This window comes from Choristoneura fumiferana, chromosome 8 (assembly GCF_025370935.1).
Source record: "Choristoneura fumiferana chromosome 8, NRCan_CFum_1, whole genome shotgun sequence".
Lineage (NCBI taxonomy): Eukaryota > Metazoa > Arthropoda > Insecta > Lepidoptera > Tortricidae > Choristoneura > Choristoneura fumiferana.
This window is the reverse complement of record NC_133479.1, coordinates 9,765,011-9,776,522: the sequence shown is the minus strand read 5'-3', so window position 1 is coordinate 9,776,522 and position 11,512 is coordinate 9,765,011. Positions and strand designations below refer to the sequence as shown.

Sequence of the window (11,512 nt, the reverse complement as noted above, 5' to 3'; positions counted from 1 at the left end):
TGCAGGCTGATAGAGATGGAACTGTAGCATATAGCTATTATATTAAAACATTTTGTGAAGTAAAAATACTAGTTTTATTGGTATCTAGCAAAACATTACAATTGAAAGACAAATTGGTAGAACGTGTCATCACCAAATTCAAATAATGTCCATAGAGAAATGAGGACGGCATTACACCTTCCAACACCTTCTCCTGATGTGGACTCATGTGGCTGAGGCACGGCGCTATCCACACATCAGCCTTGCACAGTGTCTGGCAAACTTCACCTTCGACAACGGCTTTGTCATAATGTCAGCTAGCTGTATCTCCGTCGGACAGTAGCTGATGTTGATCAGTCCATTCACGAAGTGTTCATGAATAAAATGGTACCGAACGTCAATATGTTTCGATCTTTTGTTAAAAGAACCAGATTTCACCAGTTGGATCGAGCTTTGGTTATCAACATGCAGATTTAACTTTGCTTCTGAATCGGTTATTTCTTTCAACAGTGACTTCAGGTACAATGCCTCTTTGCAGCAGTCAGCTGCTGCTATGTACTCAGCTTCGGTCGACGATAATGCTACTATAGGCTGTCTCTTGGATGCCCATGATATTGGTGCATTCCCAATCATTAAAACGGAACCAGATGTGCTTCGTCTCGTTAGCGGATCACCAGCATAGTCCGAGTCGCTGAAAGCATCGATATCCTGTATTGGGCTATTTCGTTTGAAAATTATGCCCTTTTCTTTGGTTCCAACCAAATACTTGAATATTCTCTTTAGCTTTGTGACATCTTCTTTAGATGGATTTTCAACTTTTCGGCTGACTTGATTTACCGCTTGCGCGATGTCTGGTCTAGTTCTGGTAGACAGGTACAGTAAACTTCCCACTGCCTCCCTATAGGGATATTCCTTCTCCTGGGCAGTTTCCTGTATCGACTTGGCATCGTTACTCGCAGGTGTCTCACATGGCTTCGCATTTTGCATACCATACTTTTCCAACATTTCGTTGATATAACTCCTTTGAGTCAGCCTTATTCCTTCCTTGGAGTTGTTTATTTCCATACCAAGGTAGGTGCTTGGATTTTCATTCTTTTTCATTTCAAATTTGTTTTCAAGTTTTTTCAATAAACCATCGATTTGTCTTCTATTTTTTCCTATGACCAAACCGTCATCGACGAATAGTCCGATGATTATAGATTTGTCTTGGTTTACGAAAACGCATCTTTCGGTATTGATTGTCTTGAATCCCAAATCAAACATCGCTCGGGTAAAAGTTTTGTTCCATGTAAACGGAGCTTGTTTTAGACCGTACAGTGACTTCTGCAGTCGGCAAACTTTTTCCGTTATAGTGCAGTCAGTATTGTAGCCAACAGGTAGTTTCATATAAACTTCATCTGTCAGTTCCCCATACAAGAAAGCAGTCTTGATATCAAACGTCATGAAGTAATAATTTTTGGATGCGGCAACGGCTAGTAATGTCTTTAGGGCAGATTGGCTTACGACTGGGCTATAGATTTCTTCGAAATCCAGGTTTCCTTTCTGTTCGCAGCCTCTTACGACTAATCTGGCCTTATACGTTCCGTCATCTTTTATTCGAAATACCCATTTGTTAGACAAAATTTTATGTCCTTTGGCTTCCGACTTGTCAACTATTACCCACGTGTTATTTTTCTTTAGTGAGTCCATTTCAGATTGAATCGCCTTCTCCCAATTTTCTTTGTCGGTGCCTGTCACAGCTTCTTTAAACGTAAGAAACGAGCTGTCATTGCTTTCTTCAGTAGTAAGCATAGTTACGCATCGATTTAGCTCATAATCCTTTGTCCATACTGGTGGTCTCACTTCTCTTTGTGGTCTGCCACTTGTAGAGGATGATTCAGTTGGATCTGGATCAGGCTGGAACATTTCTTGATCAGGCTGGACATAGGAGTCAGAAGGTAGATTAGGATTCTGAAAAGGTAAGTTTTTATTAGTAATTTCTATTTCTATTTTTTCGGTTTCAGGTTCAAGTTTCTCCGGTTGACAATCTTTGTATTTCTCAGTAGGATTCGTTTCATAGTGCATCTTTTCGATTACTTTTACATCTCTACTTATGATTATGTTTTTCTTCTCCGGTACATATATTCTGAAGCCTTTAGCGTTTTTCGCATATCCTACAAATACTCCTTCCACAGCTTTGGCTGAGAGTTTCCCTCTTCGGTTCTTATTCAGTACAAACGCTCTATGACCGAACACATGTAGGTGTTTTGCTGATGGTATTCTTCCTACCCACTTCTCATAGGGTGAACTTCCTTTTAGAGCTCTTGCTGGACTCCTATTTATAAGATAGTTTGCAGTATTTACTGCCTCAGCCCAGAAGTTTGCAGGTATATTGGACTCTATCATCAGACATCTTGCCTTTTCCATGAGTGAGCGGTTTTTTCTCTCACTACAGCCATTTTGTTGTGGGGTGTAGGGTGCAGATAATCTTCGACTAATACCATTTTCCATAAGTAATTTGTCAAATGCTTTTGATTTGTATTCGCCTCCATTGTCAGATTGAAGACTTTGAATTTTCTTCTTATGGAAGAGTTCAACGTTGTTCTTATACTCCTTGAATTTCTCGATAACTTCGCTCTTTTGTTTCATGAAGTACACGCAGCAGTATCTAGTGTAATCGTCAATGAATGTGACGTAATACTTTGATCCACCCAGTGATTCATGTTCGAAAGGCCCGCATACATCGCTGCTGACTATTTGTAGCGGTTCGGTAGAGAATATTTCGTCATGGCTTTGGAATGGTAATGTGGTCATTTTTCCTTTGATACAGGTTTCACACGTCTCAAGCGTGTTTTCCTTAAAGTTAAGTCCTCGCATCATTTCGTTTCTTACCATCAGCTTTAGGTCTTTCTCATTCACGTGACCAAGCTTTTTGTGCCATTTCATTATTTCGCTTTCAGCTCTAGGCGTGAAATTTGCTATCTCTTCCGGTTCATCAAGTTCAAGAAAATATAATTCATTTTTTCGTTTAGCTTTTAAGACAACACTGTTATTTTTTAGGACTTTAGCTTCATTTCTTTCAAATAGTACTTTGTAGCCATGATCCGTGATTTTACTAACTGACATTAAGTTATTTGTCAAGTCTGGTACGTATAGTGTGTCTAGTAAATTATTTTTGCAGCTCTCGGTGTAGAGTACGACTTTTCCTTTGCCTTTAACTTCGGTAGTGTGTTTTTCCGAAGCTAATCTCAGTGTGTCGTTCGCAGGAATTAGGTCGGTGAATAGCCTTTTATCTCCTGTCATATGTGACGTGCAGCCACTATCTAAACACCATGAACCATCTTTGGTTTTCGAATTTTCTGTAGTCAAACATGTGTTATAGTTTTGTTCTTGACCTTTGTTCACGTTGCCCTTAGGCTTTTTCTTTGACCAACAATCTTCTGTCAAATGCCCCTTTTTGTTGCAATTCTTGCACAACAATCCCTTTTTCTTTGGCTTAACATAGAATGCCTCTGAAGTTTGAGGTTCGACTTGCCTCCTTGCTTCATATTCTTCTATAATTTTGACCTTTAGGATTTCTGGACTTGGCAGGACATCTCTGGACTCAATAGCTGTTCTGAAGCTATCAAAGTTTGTAGGTAAACTATAAAGCATCATAATGCTTAGTAACTCAGGATGAATTTTGACATCCATATCTTCTAATTTACCGACTACGTCCAGAAAATTATTAAGATGATCTCTTACGTCTTCTTGGGGAGTCATTTTCTTCAGAACCAGCTGTTTTAGCAGCGTAGCCTTCCTTGCTGGCCCTGAACTCTGGTGGACTGCCTTTAACTTGTCCCATACCTCCTTAGACGTATTACAGCTCTTAATTTGCTTGAGTTCGGCAGGAGATATAAGCAACAGTAGTTCTGACCTTGCCTTTAAGTCTTCCTTGAAGTAAGCACTCTTTTCTTCAGCATTAGCAGTCGCCGCTAACGTTTTTTCGCCACTAGCGATGTCCCACAAGTCGTTTCTTATGAGAATTGCCTGTGCCTGTAGACACCAGGTATCGTAGTTCGATTTCGTCAACGGTTCTATGCTTCGAAAATTTGAGCCCATTTTGTTTACTCACTTTTTGTTATTAAAGTAGCTAATTTTCCATTTGCCACAACCACGCTCTGCTACCACTGATAGAGATGGAACTGTAGCATATAGCTATTATATTAAAACATTTTGTGAATTAAAAATACTAGTTTTATTGGTATCTAGCAAAACATTACAATTGAAAGACAAATTGGTAGAACGTGTCATCACCAAATTCAAATAATGTCCATAGAGAAATGAGGACGGCATTACACCTTCCAACACAGGCAGGGCTACTACGAAATTTTAAAAACGAAGTTCGTATTGTACCGTCCCTCTCACTCTGGTTTTAAAAAATGATACAAGCCTCAGCGGGATGGTACTCTATGGATACGAACTTCGAGTTTCGTAGTAGCCCTGCGCGCACGCCTCGCCTCTGCCTCGCCCTCGCAGCGCTCGCGTCCAGAGAGCGGTTTTTGGGCGCGCACGAGTCAAAGGAAATCGCGACGAACGAACGCAAACTTGGTTCGCTCTCCCGCTTCATTCGAGTTTGAGTTTGACGAGTTCAGCTGTCTGAGCTTACTCAATACTTTATTTGCAACAGGGCTTGTTAACGTTACCAAATTCACACTATAAGTAACGTTAAATAACGGTAAAAATCATAACAATACCTAGTACCGGTATTAAAATTTAACGTTAATTGATAACTTAACATTATTTTACGTTACCTAATTACCGTTATTTTTACTGGTAAATTTACTTTACATTGTAGGGCTTGTTAACGTTACCCAATTCACATTATTATAACGATACCGAAGTTACACTATCGGTAATTTTTGCTATGCTACCGAGTGTTGCCAATTTAGCGCGTGTATACTCGCTCGATAAATGAGGATAATCTGCCATTTAACGTTATCCAAGCTTACCGGTAAATAGTAATATAAGTACCGGTAAAATAATATAACGATACTTTTGAATTAACGTTAATTTAATGAATAGCTGATAACATTACCATTTTTTAACCGGTAAAAAGTTGTATAAGTAACGGTAAATCGTTTAACGTTAATTATCATTTAACGTTAAATCGGTTTGACAGTTGGTAACGTTACCACTTTTTAACGGTATTTAAAGCCTAGCAGGGCTACTCCGAAACTCGAAACTCGAAGTTCGTGTCGTGCGGTCCCTCTGACATTTATACTATTTAATACGAAAGCGAGAGGGACCGCACGACACGAACTTCCAGTTTAGAGTTTCGGAGTAGCCCAGCTGATTTGTAGGCAGAGCTCAGAGCTTGTCAGCCAATGAGGGCTATCGCGTATGAATTCGCCACTAGAGGCGCTAGTGTAGCGTGAGGTGAGGTCTCCGAAATGCAAAGAGTAAAGTAATGTTTAAGAGACCGAAATGTCAAATCTCATAGTTTTAGGGTGAGCTACGCGGGTTTATAAGAATAAGAATAATAATTTTGTGAATATTTTGCAATATCTCAAATTAATTATGGCAAATATGCGTGCAACACTGTGGCATGCTCGATATTTTTATGGTACGGTTTTAAGGTGTATTAAATATGATTTTAATCTAAACTTTGTTTTCACACCCGTAATAACAAACTTTGAAAGCCATACTTAAAAACCTCAGCAACAGTGCGCCATCTAGTGAGACAAAAAACGATAGCCCTCATTCGGCCAAACAAGCTAAACGCATGAAAACAACCTTTGAACGGTTGATTACAACGGGTTTAATTATTTGTTCACTATGACACAGTTATTAAATTTATGACAATTTTATCAAGAAACGCAGATTAAACCTCTATCTACCTACAATAGGTATATGTGATATTTGATCATATTTCGCCTTAGCCAAAAGCAGTACACTGGATAATTAATTCCAGAAAATACTTTGTAATACTTTTCCTTTCTCTTATATTTGTGAAAATCTCAATGCTACGTTCACTGAGAATGTCCATTAAAAGCAGAGATTTGCATTTAGTGCAACCTTATAGCGTTAGTGCTTCTGAGATGTCAAACAGACTGAAGGGAAAAGTGGCTATAGTTACAGCATCTACAGAAGGGTAAGAAAATACTTAACTAACAAAAACATTTTAAATACTTATAATAAATACTTGTTGTAAATAGGTACCGAATTTTCCATTTTACCTCCTTTCAGTATAGGATATGCTATTGCCAAAAGATTGGGTAGTGAAGGAGCATCTGTGGTAATATGCAGTAGAAAGGAAAACAATGTCCAAAGAGCAGTTAAAGATCTTCGTAAAGAGGGAATAACTGTTGAGGGTGTTGCATGTCATGTTGGTAATGCTGACCAAAGGAAGAAATTATTTGACACTGTAAGCTCAATACAATTTTAACTTTATTGACTATGCTATGCTACCATAGAAGGATAATATTTCTCTGAAATAACAGTTTGTTTTAGGCACTGGAGAAATATGGTGGTGTTGACATTCTGGTATCAAATGCTGCTGTCAATCCAGGTGTGTCTCCAATTTTAGAGGTAAGTTACAACATTCAAGCAAGTGTATATAATTATAATAAGAATAAAAGAAAATGAACAGTAACTTTGTATATTTCAGACTGAAGAAAATATTTGGGATAAAATATTTGATATCAATGTGAAATGCTCTTGGTTGTTAGCCAAAGAAGCTTATCCCAATCTTATCAAGAGAGGTGGAGGGAATATCGTATTTGTGGCATCCATAGCTGGATATCAACCTATGAGCGTAAGGACACATTTATTGAATTCTTTATCACTGTGTTATCAGTTTATGAAATAAATGTAGTGAAGATAATTCCGATTTATAATTATAATGTTTTTTGCAGCCTCTCGGCCCCTACAGCGTCAGTAAAACAACATTATTAGGTCTAACTAAAGCCATTGCAAATGAGGTGGTTACAGACAATATTCGGGTAAATTGCGTAGCTCCTGGGATTGTAGCCACTAAATTTGCTTCAGCTGTAAGTATCAAACTTTTTTAATTAGTACCTGGGTGAAAACCCCCTACGTACCAAATTTTGTCGAAATGAATTGCTTGTTTAAAGGTATTAGATATGTTTATGGCCCATTATATTATATTGCAAACAACATATTTATTATAATTGCTCAATCCAAGGGTTTCCAAACTGTGTGTGTGTACACTTGGATTGCCTACATATTTATGTCTAGACAAGTCACAAAATTTGCATTATTATAAAAAGACATAATATTAAAAAGATTGCGAATCTCTGGCTTCTGTGACAATGTAAGACACTGGCATTAACTCGTTATACAAACATAAATGTAGATGGCGCCACTGGGCTACAAAAAGACAAAAATCATCACTGACCAACTTAATTTTGACAATAACAGCTTTACAGCTCCTACAACTGTAGAAACTTTGCAGATCACCAGTTCTGAAGCAGGAAAAGAGCAAAGCTTGTCAATTGTACCAATGAAAAGATTTGGTAAACCAGAAGAAATTGCTGCTGCTGTCGCATTCCTAGCGTCCGACGACGCTAGCTATATGACGGGCGAGACTGTAGTTGTAGCTGGAGGAGCTTATGCTCATCTATAATACCTATGGGTTGTTACAAGTTCAAAGTATTCTTAAAGGGTGATTAGGGCCAGGTTTAGATACTTAAGGATAAGATACTACTTGCCTGAATTGGCCTATCAACAGTTTGTCAAGTTTCATAGCATATTTTAATACATAGGATAAAGTCCTGCAATTGTAAAAAAAAAATACTTTAGTAACTGAAATATGAAATATATTTTTATTATATTACATACATTGTATTATTTATATGCCACAAATATTGGAGCTCAAAAATATTTACAATGTAATCTCAGCACAATTTTTTAACCTCTTGTTACTCATCATCATCATCTGAGTCCAAAAAATCTCTTTTATTAAATCCTGCAGTGTTCATTAAATTACTAGTAGGCCCAGATAACCCCTCTTCCTTCATACTTTGAACTATATTTTGCAGTATTGTTTTACTATCCTGTAGTTGTTCTTGCTTGATATCATTTAGTTCATCATCTTCATCATTATCACCACTTTCATAATAGTCATCACTATCAGATGCTTCTTTATTATCTGTATCACCCAAAGTAATCAGGTCCAACATTTTCTGTACAGAATTTGAAAAATCATCAGGGTCAAATTCAATATTTGATGTTAGGTTATTATTTGCTTCAGTCTCTATTCCTTCGAAATCAGATGTTTGTATTAAGAAAGAAGACAATTTAGAAGTAACATTATTTGCAGTTAGCACATCATCAGTGTTAAATGTCGCTTTCTTTTTATAACGAGCATTAAGTAGGTCATTTAACTGATCAGGATTAATATTAAGCCAGTCTTCTTTGTCTTCTACAAGTTCGTCATTGGATGTACACTTTTGCAGCAAAGCTTCCTTTGATTGTGTAAACTCACAAGAGAGCATCAAATGTGATATTTCATTTGAAACCTGTGCATTTATTGGACATTCCATAACAGAATAAAACTCTTTTGCATTTTTAAGTAACTCCATATAGTCAGCAGATCCTTCAATATTGTTTTTAAAATAACCACTTGCACTTAATTTACCTATAAAGTTCTTGAATTGCTTGGTTGAAAATATGTCCTGTGTGGGTTTGTTCATTAAAATTTGATAGCCAATGGTCAACTTTTGACCAATAATACTTTTCTTATCATCTATGTCTCTGAACTTGATATTTTTGAGTGGTTTTGCATGCATCAACATGGCATATAAGCATTTGGTAAACTTAACATTCACCTGCACACAATCTTCAAATGCAACGTTTTTACAAGCTCTGGCATCAATGACATCATGATTACAGTAGGAACTGACCAGGGGAGCTATTAAGGTTGGTTTCAGAGTTAAGAGTGTTGCTATATCCACTGGCAGTATAGCAGTGGTCCTGTGAAAACTATCCTCAATTTTCTCTGGATATTTTCCAATCCTTTGCAAAATAGATTGCTGAATTTCATGTGATACTTTTGTTTTTTCTGATAATTTTGCTATGATTGTTATTGCATCTCCAATGGTAATTGTTGAATTTGAATCTTGTAGACTAGGTGGTATTATATGAATGCTGCCTTGATGTATAAATATCTGAGAACAAAAAAGTACTGTAAACTTACTGTTAAAAAAATAAAAGCTAGGCACTGCCTAATCAGTAAATTAACTTATCAAGTTAACGGCACTGTCCGCAATATTGACAAACAGTGGTTCTTAACCTGTGGTCCAAAGACCCTGGGGGTCAAGAGAAAACCAAAAGTTAAAAAGTATTTATATAAAGATTAGAAGTAAATTTCTTTATAGTTCAAGTTTCTACTCTTGAAAAAGGTTGAGAAATGCTGGTCACTTGGAATAACAATCATATTCACTATTTTTTTTCTGTCCACCAGTATTATATAATGGTAAGAGGGTGGTGAGTGCAAGCACAAATAACTTTAAATATGCTTTAGTTAGACAAAATAGCACTTGGATTATGGACCCTGAGCATTGCAAATCAAGAATGAATGAAGTTTAATTTCATAGTCAAACAGGCCTTTTAGTCTTATATTTTTTTAATACATGCATTCGCGAATATTCACATATTTTTCCATAACAAAATATCAGAAAAAATACAATTATTAGATAAAAGACAGGTTAATAAAATCAATTTTTATGTTTTTTATAGGTACAAAAAAAATACTTTATCTCATAATCAGTCTTCATTTAATCATTTGGTATTATTTATTTATTTACTTTGCGATGTGTTAGTATAAACTGGGTAATTCTCAGAACAAAGTACAAACGGAAGACTGCCATAGACTATTTGGCGCCAGAACGAAACACTGAATATGTCGGTAGCAGATATTCACATTCGCATTCGCAAATGTTCAAAAAATGACATTTGTTACATCACTAGTACACATCTTATTTTAATACACCAGAATATTTAATCATCTGCAGGAATACTACGAAACTCGAAACTCAAAGTTTGTGTTGTGCGTCTCTCTGACACTTATACTGTTTAATACCAGAGCAAGAGGGACGGTACGATACAAACTTCGAGTTTCGTAGTAGCCTTGCTGTTAATTCTATAAATAACTTAATTAGTGAAGAATTAAAACAAACTAACCCTATTAATTGTGCTCTCTGGATTTGCCCATGAAGGCAAATAATCTGCTGCTTCAATAAGTAAGAAATCTCCATCATTATCTCTAATTTGTATGATCAAGTCTTTGTATTGTTTACTTAGTTCCAGAACTAAGTGTACTATGAACCATTCATCTTCAATGTTGTCCCCAAAGCATGTTATGCTTGTAAGGTGATTTGGTAATTCTGAAACTAATAAATGAGAAAATATTTTTTTGTATGACTTGTAATTCAATATGTATATCACAAAATTGACATGGCTCATGGATCAGCCAAATAAGTGGTCTATCAATTTTTAAACAGGGTCCTATAATAATAACATATGGGTGCGCGCATGCGTATCATCATCATCTTATTTTAGACATACTTTTCCTTAAAACATAAGAAAACAGTGACTTTGTAAAGTTAAAACGTGTACCTTCTTTTTTGTCCTGGACAATCGGCAAATGAATTTTTAATTCGTCTCTTTGCCATATATAATTCTCCGATAATGTTTGAATGGTCGTGTTTAGCTGCTTACATAGGTTTTCCCAAAACAAATTGTCTGTTTCACTGGACAAGGATAAGAATAAACATTCTACGGAATCTTCAAGAAGCGGTTGCACTTTTGCTCTGTTATTTTTCGCCATTTAATAAGTTCAGAACAAACTTCAGCTAAATTTACAGCTTTTTAAGTCTCGTGGATAAACAAATTTAAAATTATGAATCCTTATTTTTTATATTTTTATACGACACAACCCAAATAACACACACAACACGAATAACCATCAAGTAACATACGTTAGTCTCTTTCTTAGTAGTCTGTTTGTGCAAATAACCTGTTGTTTTTTTTTAAAATCCGACTGTCCTAGTCCTAACATGGTCCTAACCCTAACCTAAAAAATGTTATTGACATTGACAGTATTGAACTGACAGACAGTTTTTTTTAAGGCAACAACTTACCTCATGATAAAGACAGCTACACTACTACAATTTTATCGTATACGTTTTATCGTAGAGCTGAAGATTCGAATCAATGAAGACTCGCCTTTTTTACCCGACTGCAAGGAGAGGTACTGTATTTCAGGCGTATCTTGTATGTAATATTCTTTTTTACCGCATATCTAATTTTTTTTTTCTGGCAATGGTGGCCGACTACCGATTGTACCGATTTCTTTAATGTTATAAATTGTAGAAGGTATTATGTAGACTGGTCAACGAAAGCTGTCCCAGACAAACCGGGGCAAATTAAAAAAAAATGAGGCTGACAACACTGGCTGTACACTGGCACTACCCTGACTGTGGCAAGACTTGAGCACAATGAATTGTCAATTTAGTCTCACGAATTATGGCGTCGACCATAGCTACTTACA

General features: G+C 36.4%; 2 protein-coding genes across 3 annotated transcripts; one reads left to right on the top strand and one right to left on the bottom strand.

Annotated features, from left to right (window-relative positions):
* The first annotated feature begins 5,646 nt into the window (after positions 1-5,646).
* Positions 5,647-7,795, top strand: Dhrs4 (Dehydrogenase/reductase 4). The gene is made up of 6 exons (XM_074091101.1): positions 5,647-6,091; positions 6,187-6,364; positions 6,451-6,528; positions 6,608-6,754; positions 6,855-6,989; positions 7,415-7,795. Exons 1-6 carry the CDS (start codon positions 5,961-5,963, stop codon positions 7,583-7,585), a joined length of 840 nt encoding a protein of 279 aa, XP_073947202.1. The 5' UTR covers positions 5,647-5,960; the 3' UTR covers positions 7,586-7,795.
* Positions 7,757-11,047, bottom strand: ecd (ecdysoneless cell cycle regulator). Of its 2 annotated transcripts, none has more exons than XM_074091099.1 (3): positions 10,579-11,047; positions 10,144-10,352; positions 7,757-9,128 (listed from the first exon to the last, which is right to left on the bottom strand). In XM_074091099.1, exons 1-3 carry the CDS (start codon positions 10,787-10,789, stop codon positions 7,881-7,883), a joined length of 1,668 nt encoding a protein of 555 aa, XP_073947200.1. In that variant the 5' UTR covers positions 10,790-11,047; the 3' UTR covers positions 7,757-7,880. The 2 variants fall into 2 exon arrangements, with proteins under 2 accessions (XP_073947200.1, XP_073947201.1); XM_074091100.1 differs by having other exon boundaries at positions 10,144-10,346.
* Between the last annotated feature and the right edge of the window lie 465 nt (positions 11,048-11,512).